Source organism: Theobroma cacao, chromosome 2 (genome assembly GCF_053813885.1).
Source record: "Theobroma cacao isolate CCN51 chromosome 2, ASM5381388v1, whole genome shotgun sequence".
NCBI lineage: Eukaryota > Viridiplantae > Streptophyta > Magnoliopsida > Malvales > Malvaceae > Theobroma > Theobroma cacao.
This window is the reverse complement of record NC_142640.1, coordinates 43107245-43125612: the sequence shown is the minus strand read 5'-3', so window position 1 is coordinate 43125612 and position 18368 is coordinate 43107245. Positions and strand designations below refer to the sequence as shown.

Sequence of the window (18368 nt, the reverse complement as noted above, 5' to 3'; positions counted from 1 at the left end):
TTGTTGAATATTGATTTGAGAAGAATCATTACTAACGCTACCTGGTTCAAGCTCTTTGATCGATGCCATGAGTTTCTGAACCTAGTTCCTTGTGAGGGAAAACTGTGATAATAATCTCATTGTGCTTTCCATATTCTGATAAACTTAAACAGAAATTATTGCATTATTCACAAATGGCATGCCTCTTTTCACGTTAGTCCTTCTCTTTGTAAATTTGAAATCAATAAAAACCCTATATTCTTATAGCATTTATTTTAAGATGTCCAACCTTTCCACAAGGAGACCAAACATATTACCCTTGTTTCTTTTCCAAGTAATCATTGTAGACACCTTTACGAAAGGTTGTGACTGCATATGCAAACACCTTTAAAACTCCCCTCTCAACACCAAATTATATGCTTAATCTAAAATAGGAAATGGTATCAATAACACAATCTAAGTTCTTAATGCAACATGAGACTAATTTAGGTGTTCAAAGACCTAATACACTATCATTTTGAGATTGAGTTATATATTATTGAAAACATTTTTAGTTGCTTTTTTAATAGTGACAATACGATTTTGGTCTATAATTTCTTAATTCATCCCAAAGTCCATTTAATTCTATGGAGTAAGCATCCATTGACTTAGGACCCTCTAAGATGCTACAAAGGGAGAATCGCAATTACTAATCCTTACATCATCTAACCATGATAACCTCTTCTTCAATATTCTCCAAATGTGTGCAATAGAGTTCATATAAAACACAATGCAACCATTCGGAGGTGAAATCAATTCTGACAACCGTGCAACTATAAGATTGTTACATTAAGTTCATAATACAAACAAGTCATTCGTTGCACTAGATTCTATAATTGTCCGTCAAATCTTATTTCTAATCAACAATGCCAGCATGAATGATATGTTCCAAGCTATGCAATTGTTTGGTGTCAATTTGGGAATAATGACACCAATCCATGGTAATCAAAGTGGTGCAAAAAATAAGGTGAATGGGGGTCTTTAAGGAGACATAATAAGGTTGGTGAGCTCATGGGAATTGACATTGCAAGAAAATGAAATTAAATTAATCTTGATTTCAATTCTTGTTAATTGAGAAAGGATAACAAAAAATTTCAAAAAAAAAAACATAGTAAGAAGGCCCTAATCAAGGCTCTGACACTATGTTAAATTAAGAGGAAAAAGACAACTGATTTGGAAGGAAAAGAATCCGGTAAAATTGCTATATAGATTTCTTAACGAACTCATCAGTGAAAAGGTCTTTTATACCCTATTGGCACATTTGGTATAAGGCAATAGCTTATTCCCCCCTTGTTTCTTTAACTTTTTTATTCTTTTGTTTGGTTGCATTTTACTGTTGCGAATAGTTATTTCAAAAAATGGCTATTCCCCAACAACGGAGCTTAGCCATTCCCCTCTCTCCCCCCATTATTAGCCATTCCATGGCTGATGGAATAGGGCAAAAATATCATTAGATGAAAATATTCCTGTTTAATAGAAATAATTACAACACTAACACTTTAAAAAGTTTTTTTTTTCTTGTTTACCTCCCACCCCTTCTTTCTCTAAGCAAGTTTGCAATCCCCCTCTTCCACAGCTACCGTTGTCCTCCATCATCGTCATCGCCAAGTTATCTGTCGCCAACCCTCGAAGAAATTGTAGCAATGTTGAAACGTCATTTTGGCGATGGTTGTGGCCAGATTTGGCTGTTGGAGCGTCGATCTGGCAGTATGAAGCGATAGATCGAGCGACCCCATTAGCCAAATTGGCCCTTTAACGGCCAGATCTGGCCACGGTTAATGCTAGATTGATGTTCCAATGGTCAAACCTAGTTGCGAACAACGTCAGATTAGCGCCCCAATGTTGCCGACGATTGCTCCGATGGTTGGCAACAGACGAGAAATGGAAGAAAAAGAAGAAAAATGAGGAAAAAAGAAAAAACAAATTAAAATAAAATTTATATTAATTAATAAATTATTGATGTTTAATAAAAACAAAAATTAAAAGATTAAAAAATGAAATATACAAATGGCGAAAAATTATTCAAATAATTGAAATAAAAAATTATATAACTAATTTAATATAAATTATTTAATAAATTATTAATGTTTAATGAAAATAGAAATTAAAAGATTAAGAAATGAAAAATACAAATAGAGAAAAATAATTCAAATAATTAAAATTAAAAATCATATAACTAATTTAATAATAAATTTAAAATATTTAAAATTTATATTAATAATTTAATAATAAATTATTAATGTTTAATGAAAATATAATTTATTTTTTTATGAAAATAAATTTTATTATAATAAAGGGTAGTTTTGTAATTTTATCATTTATTCCTTAATTATTCTAAAATTATTCCTACCAACCAAACATTAGAATAAGTCATAATATTAATTCTAACCATATTCCATTCTATAAACCAAACAACATAATAATAATAATAATTTTATTCTATTCTTTACTTATTTTTCACAAAATAACTGTTCTATTTCATTTCGCGAACCAAACGGCCATACTAGGAAAGAAAATAGAAAAAAATTTTGTTACAAAATTACCACTAACTACTTAACTAATTTTAATAACAACTAATTATTGACCCGCGTTATGCTGCTGGAGATATTAATTGATATATAATTTGAACATCATTTTGTTAGAAGATCATTTGGAATAATTAAATAATTTAAAAATATATTTCATTAATAAATTAAAGTAACAAAGTATTTTTTAACAACATTGTAGGAGAAATAACAATAATTGTAGATAATATAAAAGCACATTTCCATTATCTAGGTTTTCAGTAGCAATTTGAGTCCATTAATCAAAATAGAAAAATGGATTAGAGAATTTTCAATTTTTGTAACTTAATCCTCTTCTTCTTTTGCTATTTGATTTTTTTTTTTTTTTACTCTGAAACAACTAACTAATCCTAAGAAGATTTTAAAAAATAAAATCTAAAATCAGATTATTATTTCATTATTTCTATTTTCCTATTACTAATAAAATAATACATAATTAACCATAAAGAAAAAGACAAATACCAAATAAAGCGAAAAAAAATGTGCATAACTCTGTTGCACAGCTTTTGGAGCTAATAATTTTGTTCTTGCTGTATTGATGAAACGCCTTTGTTTTCGCATAAATAAAAACTCAGTCGCTCCTCCCCCTTTATCCCCTTCTCTCCCTCCCTCTACAATTTCATTGGAAAAACAAATCTCTATCTCTAAAGCAACTATTTCTGCCATGCAGAACTCCAAATCCGAAGAGCAACACAATTGAAAGGGAACAATGCAAATACCCTAACCGATTGAACCCAAGAAGTAGAAACAGAGAGAAGAATAAAGTAAAGAGACATGGGACGAGGAGACCAACAGCAGACCCCTTCAATAAAAAGGAAAATCCCAAAAAAAACCAATGTATTGAAGAATGGGAGAGTTGCCACAATCAACTACAGGAAACCCAAAAACCTGTGGATCCTAAAGGGAAGGGGAATCAAGGAGAAGACATAGGTAAAATCCAAAAACGCCCTCTAAACATAATAAAATTCGGAATAAGTGTTGCATGTGGAGCAGCTATGTAGCTAAGAATGAATATAGTTTAGATAACAATTAACTAACTAAGCATTGTTTAATAACAATTAAGCCATTAACAGAAGCCAGCACGTGAGGATCACGCGATCAGCTGCCTTTAATGACTTCTAACACAGATATCATTCTAGAAGGAGATGCATTAGGAGTTGTAAAGAAGCCGGAATGGACAAATCCAGACCTCTCTCCAATTGGTATTGACGTTAAGAAAGCAAAGGTGAAAGTGATACAATTCCATGTCTGCAAGATTGCTAGTATAAGCCTCATGGAAATGAAGCTGCTAAGCTAAGCATGGTTTGTATTTCTAAGAATATCTTCTTGGTTTTGTTGGACAGAGGAATGCCCTCACATAATTATGTCCGGTTTTAAAGTACATTCGCATATTTCCTAAATCCTAATTCCATCAACAGAGACACAAAAGGAACCAAAAGACTAACTCAACGGCGGTTAGAATCGCAACCATAGTTAACTGACCGTGGTCAAGAGAGGAACAATATAAACTAAACTAGTAAACGGTCCAGATTAACCCTCAGAACAAAATCCAATCACCCACGTGAGATTAAGCTCTATTTTCCTTTTTTGTTTTTTTTTTCCATCTTCCTGTGCAAAATTAAGAAACGCACGAATCGATCTCTTCACAAATTCGATAAAATCGGAAAAACAATTAGGGTTAGGGTCTCGATTGAGATGGAGATGGATTATTTTACGGAGTTTCCTCATACTCACATGGATCGCCGTCCCAGGAAGAGGCCTAGATTAGCTTGGGAATTCAACCAACCTCAGCAAAAGTTAGCATTTTTATTTTATTTTTTTCAAATTTTATGGACGGTTAATTTACTGTATGCGCTGTTAAGTTTCCTGCTAATTTGCTCTGATTCTTTACCTGAATTATGCGAGATTGTCTCAAAAATTGTGAATCGTTTATTTTGGGGAGGTAAAAGTTGTTTTTCTTTTCAATTGGTTTTCTCGGTAAATTGATGATCTTTTTCATTTAGCGTAGGGGAATTATGATTTTTTCCTCGATAAGTCTATGACAGAGAAGCATGTTGGAATTTTGTTGTTAATTTCTTGATGTTCTTAATTATACATTGTTAATATCTTTTTGTATCTCAATTATGATTAGTTTTGATTGCTTAAAATCTTATTTTCATTTGGGTATTGAAAATCCGTTATTTTGGGCGGCCAAAACATGTTGCTCATGTTGAGACATCAAAGCGGGAAATTTGATGGAAGGGGATGATAAGTTTTGGAGTTACTATTTATTTAGTGGAGTGTGAATGGAATGGCTGCGTGTAGGCTCAGTCAGGAATGCATAATGGGCAAGATGTTGGAAATGTGACGAGCTTTGGGCCTTCGAGGGCACTCCCGGATAATGCTAGTTTGTTTGAGAAGGGATTGGCTCAAAAAGTATCTCCCCCATGGCAAGATGATGACAAAGATGGACATTACATGTTTGCACTTGGAGAGAATTTAACTTCTCGCTGTAATTACATTTAATCACTTATTGAAGAGCTTTTTTTCTACATTTGTTTTGTCCCATTTGCTTACTTCGTGAAGGACTATAACAGGCTAGATGATATCCGAGAATATTGTAACATTATCTTTGTCTTTTTTGTTTTGCCACTTTCCTTGATTTTTACCACCTAAAGTTCATTTAGTTTTTAGATTGCATTGATTTTCAAGATCAATCTTATAAATGAAGTTTCACATTGACTTACAGTCCTAGTTTTACAAAAGTTAAAATCTCTTTTACTTTATTTATTCATAAAGTTTTGGATAGGCTGAAATCATGGGAAAAACAATTTTTCAACTGCCAATAATTCATTATTCTTGGTGGCCGAAATATATTTTACTAACTCTCTCCTTTCCACCTCCCTAAGTGAAGTTAACAAAAAAGAAGAAAGCAGAAAAAGTTCTCATCTTGATCATAGTACTCGCACAATCTATCTATTTTTTTTGCAGAAACCCAAATTTATCGTTACCCTTCTATCTCCCAATGTTCTAATAAGATTTATGTTAGTTGAGCTGGAATCTTGTATTCCCTTTACTCTTGATGCATCTACTATTTTATTTCTTCCCAAATTCAACCTTCCTTTACAGCTTATGGTTTTCTGCTCTTGTTTTTGCAGACAAGATCTACTGAAAAGTTGGTGAAGGTTAGTTTTTTAACTTCGTATCATATTCCATCATCTGACAGGCTCATGTTTTGTCAGCACATCCATTAATGTTAATCTTGTGTGGTTATTCATCCTTTTTATTCTACAGGCACCTTTGGTCAGGTTCTGGAGTGCTGGGACAGGGAAACTCAAGAAATGGTTGCTATAAAAGTTGTTCGAAGTATCAAGAAATACCAGGAAGTGGCAATGATGGAACTTGATGTGCTCCAGTTGCTTGGTAAATATGACAGAAATGGTGGCCAGTGAGTGTGATTTCTCATATAATTATCCCCCATAACCTCTTGGTTTAAATGTTACTTTTATTTCAGTGGTTAAATGGATTAAATCTTTGCAGTTGTGTTCAATTACGGAACTGGTTTGACTATCGCAATCATGTCTGCATTGTAAGTATACTATTAATTTACAATATGCTTCCCACATTATAAATGTTTTGAAAGTTAAGACTTGCATGTGGATTTAAATGGCCTCAACAGGTATTTGAGATGCTTGGACCAAGCTTGTATGATTTTCTTCGGAAAAATAATTATCGCCTCTTTTCGGTTGACCTTGTCCGGGAGCTTGGCAGACAACTATTGGAATGTGTAGCATGTGTGTAGACATTACTGCTGCCATTCTTCACTTTCTTTTTAAAGCTGGTGGCAACAGTTTACTTGAGTTGCATGGATCACTATTTTACCACTAGGGACTTAATGGCTCTTTCTATTTGTCTATTTTAATTTTTAACTTTTGTATTATATATTTTTATATTTATTTATATATAAATTTGCCCCTTGTAGCTTTATTAGTATTTAGGATAAACTCCACATACACTCCCTATTCAACTTTTTCCTTATAGCACCTTGTGTTTTTTTACCCAATTAGCTCCCTTTAGATTAGTATTGTTCTCAGAAGGGGTTAAAATTATCAAAATACCCTTAAGTGTGAACAAATTGGCAAACTTTTGACCCTATTTTGGTAAATTATGTGGTGAAATTAATGATGTAACCCCTTATGGGAACAAAACTTATCCACATGTGGTTAATTGGGAAAATATACAGGGTTTTATGTTGGAAAAATTGAAACCATAGGAGGTGTAAGTGGAGTTTACTCTAGTATTTAGTACTTTCTATGGAGACATTCATTTCTGTCTTAGTAAGATGCACAGTGCATAGGGTAAAGCTATACTTTTAAATAGTAATAATTGCTTATATCTGATGGTTATTTGCTTTTGCTTATTTATAACAATATCCAGTTATGCATGATTTGCTTCTCATCCATACTGACTTGAAGCCTGAGAATATGCTTCTTGTTTCCCCAGAATATGCAAAAATACCTGACTACAAGGTATATTCTGTAATCTTTCTAAATTAATTCTTGATTATTTTTTCTTTGTTGATCTTTTAGATGTTGCCAACATAATGTTCTTTGTTTGCAATCTACCCATTTCCATTGCCAGGGATGGCTGGTGTTGATATTTATCACTAATGATCTTCTTGTGTTTGTATTCTTTTCTTAATCTATTATAACAGTTTATGTCCTGTTCACCAATGGAGGGAACTTGCTACAAGAGGTTGCCAAAATCAAGTGCCATCAAGGTTATTGATTTTGGTAGTACTGTATACGAGCATCAAGATCGTAACTACATTGTCTCCACAAGGCACTATCGAGCACCTGAGGTTATTCTCGGTATGCTAATATTTTCCTTATCCTGTCCTCTTGTTATCCTTCTGTGAGCCATACTGAGCTTATTTCTCTTTTCAGGATTAGGATGGAGTTACCCATGTGACATATGGAGTGTTGGTTGTATCTTGGTGGAACTGTGCTCGGTATGTTTAATGTTATAAAGCATATTATTGCGAATTTCAGATGCTAGATGGTAAGAATGGCAGAAATATGTTTGTTTACAGGGAGAAGCTTTGTTTCAAACTCATGAGAACTTGGAGCACCTTGTCATGATGGAGAAGGTTTTGGGTCCATTGCCTCAGCACATGTTAAAATGAGTGGAGTATGTACTTTTTTGGAGTTTGTGTATTTATACTCTCAGTGTTGCAAAATCTTTTCTTATATTCTTGATTCTTTTTGTCAAGTCGGCATGCTGAGAAGTATGTCAAAAGGGGTAGACTGGATTGGCCAGAGGATGCTACCTCAAGGGAGAGCATTAAAGCTGTTTTGAAGTTGCCTTGTCTTCAGGTGTCTTGTTGACTTGCACGCCGTAATCAGAAATTCTTATGATGATTGTGATGAACTTGTATGTATGCTATCGTCATTCTGACTCAAATATATATTTTCTTCTGGCAGAATCTGGTGATGCAGCATGTAGATCACTCTGCATGGGATTTGATTGACCAATTGCAAGGTCTTCTTAAATTTGATCCTTGCAGTCGATTAACTGCTCATCAAGCCCTCAGGCATCCCTTCTTCACCAGAGATCATTGCCTGAGATTCTAAGGGGTTTTTTTTTTTTTTTGTGTATTTTCCTTCAACACTGGTTTGTCTATTTTGCTTGCTCAAATTGTGTGTATGTGGTCCAGGCTTAGGCAAGAGGGCTATGTGGTTGGTGATGAATTCTGCGTGACTCCTTTAATAGAGAAAAGGGCGGACCAGGATTCTTGGGTCTCTATAGTTTTTTGTTAGCTTTTTATTGGTTAATAGAGAAAAGGGCCGACCAGGATTCTTGGGTTTCTGTAGTTTTTTGTTGGAAAGGCATTCTCCCCTGATTCTTGTAGAAGATGTTCTGTCTTAAATTGTATGGGAGATGGAGAATGGAATTAAAAAAGAAATGTGGATGAGAGTAAGAAAAAGAGTTGACCAATGGCGTTGATTTCTTCTTGAATTTGCAAAATTGAGTATGATATATATGAAATTGAAGTGTTTTGTTTTCAAACAAGTGCAAAATCAATTTCTAATATTATTAATAAGTTTTGAAGCAAAACTAAAAGAAGAAAATAATTACAATGGAAATGATTCATCCTCACTGTTTGGTTCTGCATCTTTTGTCTCTTAAGACCCCGGTGGGAGGGCTGGACACCATGATGCTACAACGACCGTGCAACCAATACGAGTAACTCCAGACACTTCCGAAATTGGATCGCGTTCGAAACTCCCCCTTGATTGTAAAGATGACTCGGTTGTTCTGAATCTGCTTTTGAAGCAGCAGAGTTTCTTTCACTGAAAGCCTAACCTGACTGGTTACCATATGAATATTTGCAAACATGGACTGACCTCTTGCTGCTGAGAAAGGTTCGACGTATTGAGTAGCAATCCGTGTATTCTCGAAGTAAAGATCAAGGTACATGGAACTGAAATCCACGCGCACCTTCTTGTTTGGATTTGTGAAGTTTGCAAGCACGGTAAGATCAGCATTTAGCAGATAACCCATGTCGAGATAGGCTGCATTCAGGGTGACGCTAGTAACATCAAAACGTGGGCTACGTGGTCGAAAGACGAGATAGACTACCAGAACAATTAAGCCTCCTATTATTACGGCAAGCCAAAAAATTATACAGAAAGCTGCTGCAAACCATGTTACAGGTTTGGTTCGACGGACTCGCGGAAGAAAAAGGCTTGAGTGGGGGCGACGTTCATAGGGTTGCTGGCCCTCAGGTTTCGGTGTCATTGATCCTTGGGTGCTTTCACCCTGCGGCTGTAACAATGACGCACGAGAATGTTGGTCTTGAACCTGTGGTTGCTTCACCACTTCCTTACGCGTCCTGCTACGTTTCTGTTTTTTTGGGGCTGGACTTTGAACCCGTGCTCTTGGCGCCCACATTCCAAGTGGCTCGGGCTGTTGGCCCTGACGATGTTGCGGTTGGGGACGTTGGTCTTCATGATGTTGTGCCGGCGGAGACGGACCAAGTGGGCGGGGACCTTGGTCCTGAAGATGTCTCGGGTGCAGACGTTCGTCTTGAGGAGGTTGCATCTCCCGTGGACCACGCGGCGCTGGACGTTGGTCATGATCCCGTCGTGATCGCAACAAAGCATTAGGTAGATGATCACGTAGCTCTGGTGAGAGCTCTTCATCAGGACCAATAAAATGTGGGTTGGTTTCAACATGCTGCTGAGCCATTCTAGAATGAAGTTATGACCGGCAATGGAAGTTGGCCAAGGGAAATAAGAAGCATTTGATGCTAGGCAATTGCGAAAGAGGATGACTTCAAGGGAACTTCATGTAGGAGGATTCATGTCGAGGCAAAGAATCAAACATAAACCGAGTACGGGAGGCAAGTAATCTTTGGTGATGATTGCTTTTCTAAATGCTCCGTTAAGGTAGGGTCCCCTCGGCTAAGTATTCATTTCTATTGATTGTACCCCAAAATCAAATGATCCAGCACCCGAATTAGATTCTCGCTCCTTGGAACTATGCCAAAATGCCAGAATGTTGCTCTGATTCCAATGCCATAAATTAGTTTTTGGGCATGGCAACACCTTTTCTTTTTTTTTTTTGACAGTTACTAATGAATTCAGATAAGAGGAAACCAAACTGGTTTATCTCTAGTAACATGGCAACACTTTCAGGTCAGCTATCTTGGATCTTCGTGGTGACAGCTCCATTTTTGGAACATATAATCATCCTGCATAACCTTTTTTTTAACTCCTAATTCTTCCCAAAGAAAGGAGAAAACAACAAAGCCATCGTCCGAAACTCATAGTTACAGACCAACAATTAGCACTTCCCACATCTGGCGCCAGCAGCTCATTCTTTCATGTATCCCTTTCTTTTTCAAGGCATCTGCATTTTTTTTTTTTTTTGCTGGTTTTTTAATATGACAACAAGTATTAATTTAAAGCATGAGCTAATAGCATGCACTCTTGAATGTGGCTGAATTCTTATAATTCTTCTTGAAGCTCAGCAGAGTGATATACAATGTCCTATTTAGATGGTAGAAATAGCAAAATAAATCAACTTCTTTTCTAGCAAAGAACAGTTGGCCTTCAGAGTACAGTACTCTTGTTATGACATGGTGTTGTAATTAGCAGTTGGTCTTAAAACTTGGAAGACAACGAGGACAGGCTGCAAGTTTACAAACCTCTCCAATATCTTTAGCTACATGACCCACTAAATTAGAAGATGCAACTTTGATTTATGAATTTTTCAAGATCATAATTATCTTCTGACTTTTGGATTGTCACACAGCACCTGACTGAAATTCAGGAATCTGAGGAAATTTTTAGTCCATTCCTTTAATTTTATTTGTCCTCCTTGGAGACCTGGACAAAAAAGGTGGCAACTTTAGCTTCAACAGAAGTCATTTGGTAATTTTGTGCTGAATTTATAACTTGTTAGCAGTTATTATATACTCTTCCAATCCATCAGAAAATTATACTGAACAGAAAAATGAATTAAAAATAGGCAGCCTTCCCAAACAGGTCAGATATTCCTCCACCCTCCCTCCTCTTCCTTTCCCTCTCGAAAGACCAACAAAAAATTGGAGGAAGCTAAATGTGAAGAGATACCTTATTTGGATTTCAGGCTCAATTTTAGCCTCCCATTTCAATTATTAAAAGTGGCACACCCTGGATGGATCTGAAAACTGTCCAAGGCCCAGTTGACATGCTGTAAGAGAAAACTATAAACATCATTAACAATTATTCATAACAAAAATGCAGGATGAATAGCATCTTATGAAAAATAAAATAGAAAATAACAGAAAAATCTTCATAATAATACCCCAGGGCTGAAGGGAATGATCAAAAGTAAGCGCATTTCAATGTATGTGTGATTCATAAAGTTTGGTTAATCTTCTCGGGTAAGGGGGAAATATCTGAAATCCCAGCATCACCTGATCACTGATCAGCTCTTCACACCTCATTTTACTCCCATTGCACTTATAGATATTACAGATATCACATTTGGTTTTTCCTGTATTACGACATGCTGCTCTATATTAGTTGTCATCAATGAGAGGGGAAAATGAAGTATGAAGACCTTTTTTAATCTATGGATTTATATTTGATGCACTGACAATGTATAGAAACTATACACTATCAGTGCATCAAATGCTGTCACCTAATTAATGAGGTAAAACTAAAAATATTTAAGGACTTAAAATTAAATATTAATAATTTTCCTTAAAAATACATAAATAATAAAAAAAACTTTTTTTCTCTTTCCTACTCCTGCACAACCATTCTTTTCTTCTCTTCGTTCAATCTCTCTCCAGCTCCATCATCTTCTTCTTCTCTTCTTCTTTTGGTAAAATTGTGCAACAATAGGATAACTAAAGATTTCAAGGTAATGTTTAGTTGTTGACCTTAGTGATATATTTTTAAGTGATCTATACATATGAATTCCTATTCTTTCAACAAAAACCCAAAATCTCCCTACCAAATTCCTCAATCTCTCTCTTAGAGTTTCAACAATTTCTCTCTCTCTTAGGGTCTCAGAAAGATACGGCGTTTTGGTTTGAGTTCCTATTCTTTCAACAAAAACCTGAAATCCCCCAAACAAATTCCTCAATCTCTTTCATAGGATTTCAGAAATTTCTCTCTCTCAGGGTTTCAAGAAAATTTTATTTTGGATGCTTGATGAAGAACAAGAAAAGAACTTACCATAAACCATGAAAAAGGATTATAATATGCTTTGATATGAAAAGGATATTTATACACATAATTACAAGATATGAGATGCAAGATATCATTCTTTTCCAGAAGAACAACAGTTAAGTTAAAGAACTTACCATAAAACATGAAGCCTGCTCCACTTATCCATTGCCCCCAAAACAAAACAACAATTGGTCAATGGATAGATTCACCAGTGAGACACAGATTCCAACTGAAACTAAAAAGATGCGAAAAAGGGGCAGGGGAGTATAACTATGTCAAATAAATTATCTGAATCATGAGGAGAAAATATTTATTAACTTCCGAGAGATGTAACATACAATTCTGAGCTCACAGCTTTAGAAAGCATCCAGTCCAATTTCAAGGATGGCATACCAGAGTTTCACCTACAATACACAAGCACACAGAAGGATATTGACTGGTATAAAGTAACACAAAGAGGAGAGTATCAAACAGAAAAATTTGTACTATGGCCATATTGGGCACTTATATTGATGCTACAACCATGCTCTTACACTTTCAATTTACTGAGACATCCATTATTTCCAAACAGCAATCTTCTTATTTGCCCATATAACCAGTAGAAAGTTGCCTGCTGGTCTATAATTCATCTACAAGTATATTCAAGAAAGAAAACAGCTCAAACCTGAGATTTATTTTTTCCGAAAGTCTACAGGGAAGGGCGAAACAGTAGGCAAGAATAGAGGACCAACAAGAGAGCTTTAACCAAACAATCCATCTACTTTTGTGGTGATTCAACAACAAAACCAAATAGTTCACCTGAAAATACACAATTTTATTGTTAAAAATGAGGCAAGATCAGTTGCTCAAGAAAATATAAAAGTGCAATGAAAATTGCAAAATTATCAACCTCACATTAAGACTCTGCCAACAGACACAAAATTCATTCTACAGATGCAATAACCATCATTAAGCTGCTCTTAAACAGATCACTTTAAGCAAACTTTCTAGCCAATATGCAAGCATGGGATTAATTGATGCACAGTACCATGCAATAGAACAAAACTTTGCAACATGGTGGCTTGTAATAATAATGCCACGTAATAACTTCTATTGTATGTCTAATACCACTACAACAGTTGTAACTAGATGTCAAATGAAAATGCTACATGCAATGCAAAATCAAAAGTTTTCAAGCTACATATTAAGTGCATTTTAGAGTGTCCAGTATCTAGTTTCTAAGCTTACAGAAGTGTTGCAAACAAAGCTATAGTAAAATTAGAATCTGCTAGGTGGATTTGCATGAATGATGGCATTGAGTTCTAGTACTGTCAAAAAATATATATCATTTACACCGCACACCGCTCTTAGAGCAAATCATCAAGTACTTTCCATAGGAACAAAAAGAGACAGTTGTCAAAAAGACACACATGGAAGGAAATAATAGAATTTGAAACTCAAAATACACTTTTCAAAAAAAAAATGCAAAAGACTACCGAGTTCATCCGGAGTCTACTGAATGGATAGCATTGATCAGTGTCTCAGAAACAGCTCCATCAAGAGTAAAACCCTTCTCCATCATCTGATCCCATACTTTGCAAGCCTTAGAGAGCTTCTTTTCCCGTATAAGCCCTCCAATTATCAATTTGAAAGTAACCTCATCTGGAGAGAATCCTCTAGTCTGCATTTCCTCGTAGAGATGTATGGCTTCACTTGCTCTGTTAGACTTGCAAAACCCATTTATGAGGGCATTGTATGAAACCACGTCAGGGTTAACTCCCTGCTTTATCATGTCATCAAAAACACTATGAGCCATCTCAACTTTACCATTTTTGCATAGGTGGTCAATAATTGCAGTATAAAAAATACAATCAGGCAACAGACCCATCCCTGACATTCGATCAAGAAGTGCTTTTGCTATATCAGAACTACCTTCGGTAAGACAAGCTTTTATAAGGGTCGTGAAGGTCACCACATCAGGTGCAATCCCCTTCCTACCCATTTCTTCAAACAGCTTGTAAGCCTTTCCGATATGACCACCCTTACAAAATGCTTTGATAATTGTATTATGAGAAACAGCATCAGCCAACCCATTTGCCTCCATCTTGTTCACCATCAACAATAATGCCTTATCTGGCCTATTAGCATTACAAAACCCTTTAATCATCTGGTTATAACCATAGACATCAGGTCCTATCCCACTCCTCTCCATCTTCTTCACCAACTTCGCCGCCTCCTCCAACATAAGCTCATTACAACAATAATTCAACAACACATTATATGTAACCAAATCTGGCTCACACCCGTTTTTCGTCATAAACAACTTTATTGCCTGTGCCTTATCAATCCTCCTAATTCTACAAAACCCACTAATCAGCGCATTATAAAGCAACGTACTAAACTCAATATCCCCACCCTTAATCACCTCAACAACAAGTTCATATGCCAAATCAACCTTCCCACCATCACACAAGCCAACAACAAGCGCACAACACGCCTTGTTATCAGGACGAAAACCTTTCCCTACCATTTCCCTCCAAAACCCAACAGCATTATCAAACTTCCCAGCTTTACACAACCCATCAATCATTATTGTATACGTTACAACATCTGGGTCTCTCCCTTTCTTAACCAAGCTATGGAAAACCTCTAAAGCTAACTCTATCTTTTTTTCTCTACACAAAAGATTCAAATAAATGTTAAAAGCCCAAATATCAGGAACATAATTCAATTTATCCATGTCATTCAAAAGAAGCTCAATAAAATTAAAGTTTTTGACAGGGCATAAAGCGGAGATAAAGCGAGAGTAAGTGAAGGGAGTTAGAGAGAAACCCTGAGGGAACATTTGGAAGTAGTAATATTCGGCTAAGTCGAAGCGGGAGTCGCGAAGCAGGACGCCGATGAAGCGGTTATAGTCAAGGCCGAAGACTCGGCAATCTGATTGGGTCATTTGGTCGAACATGCTGATGGCTTGGTTAATGAGGCCGTTTTTTACGAGTCTTGAGATGTGGGCACGGTATATTAGGCGGGGAGCGCCCAGAGCGTGATACATATCAGAGGCAAAGGCATATCAGATGGATTTGGAGGGATTGGGACCCGACCAGAATCTATGTGGGAGCATTAGAAAAAAAAAAAAAAAAGAAAGAAAGAGAGAGAGCAGGCGGGTTGGAGGGAAGGAGAGGGAAACGTTGGTGTTTATGGTTTTTTCGGCTACGGCTAGGCTAGGGAGGAGAGTGCTGCTGGTTCAGGTGTGGGAGGCCCAAAGATTATACCTATTGGGCTTGTTATTGTTTTTTGGATTGATTGATAGAAGGGATTTTTAGATTTAACCTATTGCTGCTTGTTACTGGGCTTCTGATTTCCAAACTAAGTTTTCAAATTTTTTTTTTTTATATATATAAGGGTGAAGATAAACTAGATCTTGAGTTATTTTAATTAAGATTTAAAAGTATAATCGACTTGCACTTGGTGCATGTATTTTTTATTCAAAAAATTAAATTTAAATTCTTAATTCTCTATATCAAAAAAATTAAAAAAAAAAGAATAATTGAGTTGAAAATGTCAAACTAGGTCCATTAGGGACCTTAACTTGAATTTCATAATAATAATAATAATTTTAACTTGAAGTTAGAGGTGTTCATAAGTCGAGTTTGGTATAGTATTTAGACTCAAACTTGGTCTTGGACCAGCTCAATTCATTTATTTTGTTAATAAATATTATATTTTTATTAATTTTAATTTTAAACTATATTTAAAAATATTGAAATAATAATATTATTTTAATAATTAAACAAATCAGACAAAACAAGCTCAAATTTGGTTAAAAAAGACGTCTCAATAAATTTGGTTCGTACATGATATGGCTCAACCAGGAACACTTCTGCTTGAACTTAAATAAAATTCATTTTTCTTTTAAAGAAATTATTGATTTACTCCAATTTAACTCAATCAATTTTAATTATAATTATAATCAAATTAGATATAAGCATTTAACTGTTTAATCCGATAATTCTTGCGGTAGCTATTAATTGAAAGAATTGAATTTGAATTTTTTTTAGTATCTACAATTTAATAAAAAAGGAACTTGCAATTGATGACTTATTCAATTATATATATTCGTATTTTGTTCATAAAATAAAGTATAAAATTTAAAATTTGTGAAGCTCATGAAAAGCTCGCGGGCAACTTGATTGGAGCATAAAACAAGAAATCAATTTGTTTGACTAGTTTATTTGAATAAACTGATTGAGCCCAAGTATTCATAAATCACAAGTTGAAGTGTTGAACTTAAGAAACTCATGAATAGGTTTGACTCATTCACACCTTGAATATTAGAAAAAGAGAGCATTAATCATTTCTAAAAAGAGTAACCATAAAGTTTAATATCCAATTATATAAAATGTTCACTTTGCATTTTGATTAAAATTTGCATAAATAAGCCAGGAAATAGGTATAAATAGTAAGGTAAATATGTCAATTTTCGTAATTTTAAAAACAATAAAAACAGTGGCGGAGTAAGGTAATAACAGTAGTTACCCCTCAAATTTTTAATTTTTATTTTTTTATTATATATAATTTAAAATATATTTATACATAACATTATATAATTACCTTTTTATCAGCTTTCGTACAAAACTTTAAATTTACCACAAAATTAAAAGTTACTCAAAGATGTCGGCATGAAAGCTTCACCCACTTGCTGGAATGCTTACAAAAGAAAATTTCTTATATGATGGGTACTAAGATGAAAGTCACCTACACGTGTTTCCCCAATTATTTAGTCAATTAACCGACAGAAGTGTTCAAGCCATAATTTAAGAGCTGATGCTATATATCTCTTTCCCTTAAGCCCTTACCCGTATTGTCTCAATCCCGTCCTTTCCTTTCAAAATTGATCTCTTCCAAATTAAAAATAAAAATAAAGTTTTGGGAAAAAATTAAGACTAAATGGCACAATTGTGCTTAATGGTACTAATTAGAGTAGGGAATATTCGTCTTGTGCTGGCAGTCGACAAATCCTTTTGCATAAATATATTAATATATTTTATTTTGTTAAAAATCTCTTTCTATAGAATGACAACAGCAGTTTTTGTTGCTTGAATTTTAATTATTGTGTTATTAATTAATCATATAAACAGTATTGACTTAAAGTGTAACCTGATTAATCAGTTGTTAATATATAATTTTCTCTTGTCTCAAGTTCGAAAACCTTTATCTGGTAGGTAATAATTTTATGAACCAAACTTTGAGAACTTGTTCAAACTTCAAAGGTATTTGGGTTTTCAACAAATTGTTTCAAAATGATTTTCTCTTTTAAACTTTTACTTTCTAGTGCGTGGTTTGAACAAAAGCCTATGCTGCGAAATTAAGCACACCTTTGAAACAATTGGCAACATACCAAACTCACTCTTTCTTGTTTTATTTGGAAACATTATTCCAAAGTCCTTTAGTTATTTTCGAACGTGTGGGCATCAGCGAAGCAACGATAAACCAATATTTTATTGGTTTGGCAGTACTTCTTTGACCTTCTAGTTCTTATCCATTTGTTTATATTTTTTATATAATTAAATTTCTGGTGTAGCTTACCTTGACCGAGCTAAATAAACGACCACGTTTTTATAATTTAGACCATGTACCACATGCTCAAATGAGTTTGAATTGTGTACTATTTGAATTATATGTCCATCTCGTTTTTCGCCTATCATTGTATAGCAAATGAACCTACTTCCCCCTAACCACCACCTTCAACTTCTTTCCTTTTTTTCTTTCTCGTGTTATATTTCAGATGGAAAATAGCCCCACCCTGGCAAATTAATAAGCCTAGGTAGCCAATTCCCAATAGCTTGTATGTTATGTACGTTTAAGTAAAATAAAAAATGTTAAAAGTTTTTTGGTTGATTTTTTTTTGTCACGTTAATTTTGTTTGACGTGTCAGTTTTTTGTTTTTTATAAAGAAAATAGCAAAGTGTGAGCTCGACCTACTCCACCTTCAAAGCGAGAGGGTTGGCAAAGTGACCGAATAAAGCGTATCTTAGGCTAGATTAGATTCAACGATTTTCGTCTTGCACTACAAGAAAATAATTAAGTCTGGTGGAAAACT

At 34.8% G+C, this 18368-nt stretch overlaps 2 protein-coding genes and 1 pseudogene across 5 annotated transcripts; 1 reads left to right on the top strand and 2 right to left on the bottom strand.

Annotated features, from left to right (window-relative positions):
• The first annotated feature begins 4576 nt into the window (after positions 1-4576).
• Positions 4577-8558, top strand: LOC18609601 (serine/threonine-protein kinase AFC2-like; annotated as a pseudogene). The gene is made up of 11 exons (XR_016024544.1): positions 4577-5073; positions 5720-5746; positions 5856-6009; positions 6102-6150; positions 6241-6355; positions 6999-7090; positions 7276-7432; positions 7508-7572; positions 7654-7751; positions 7834-7936; positions 8045-8558. The product of XR_016024544.1 is annotated as a serine/threonine-protein kinase AFC2-like (transcript).
• LOC18609600 (uncharacterized) lies at positions 8510-10421 on the bottom strand. Its single transcript, XM_018115635.2, has one exon. It carries the CDS (start codon positions 9810-9812, stop codon positions 8718-8720), a length of 1095 nt encoding a protein of 364 aa, XP_017971124.1. The 5' UTR covers positions 9813-10421; the 3' UTR covers positions 8510-8717.
• Positions 10422-10633: 212 nt separating this feature from the next.
• Positions 10634-15463, bottom strand: LOC18609599 (Pentatricopeptide repeat (PPR-like) superfamily protein). Of its 3 annotated transcripts, none has more exons than XM_007044787.3 (6): positions 13765-15463; positions 12954-13087; positions 12628-12693; positions 12424-12524; positions 11201-11313; positions 10634-10954 (listed from the first exon to the last, which is right to left on the bottom strand). In XM_007044787.3, the coding sequence occupies exon 1, from the start codon at positions 15318-15320 to the stop codon at positions 13770-13772; it is 1551 nt and encodes a 516-aa protein (XP_007044849.2). In that variant the 5' UTR covers positions 15321-15463; the 3' UTR covers positions 10634-10954; positions 11201-11313; positions 12424-12524; positions 12628-12693; positions 12954-13087; positions 13765-13769. The 3 variants fall into 3 exon arrangements, with proteins under 3 accessions (XP_007044849.2, XP_007044850.2, XP_088659478.1); XM_007044788.3 differs by having other exon boundaries at positions 11201-11300; XM_088803352.1 differs by lacking the exon at positions 11201-11313.
• Positions 15464-18368: the final 2905 nt, after the last annotated feature.

Bases quoted from the DNA above. Each gene is read 5' to 3' on its own strand.
- LOC18609600 (XM_018115635.2), bottom strand. From the start codon at position 9,812: ATGGCTCAGCAGCATGTTGAAACCAACCCACATTTTATTGGTCCTGAT.
- LOC18609599 (XM_007044787.3), bottom strand. From the start codon at position 15,320: ATGTATCACGCTCTGGGCGCTCCCCGCCTAATATACCGTGCCCACATC.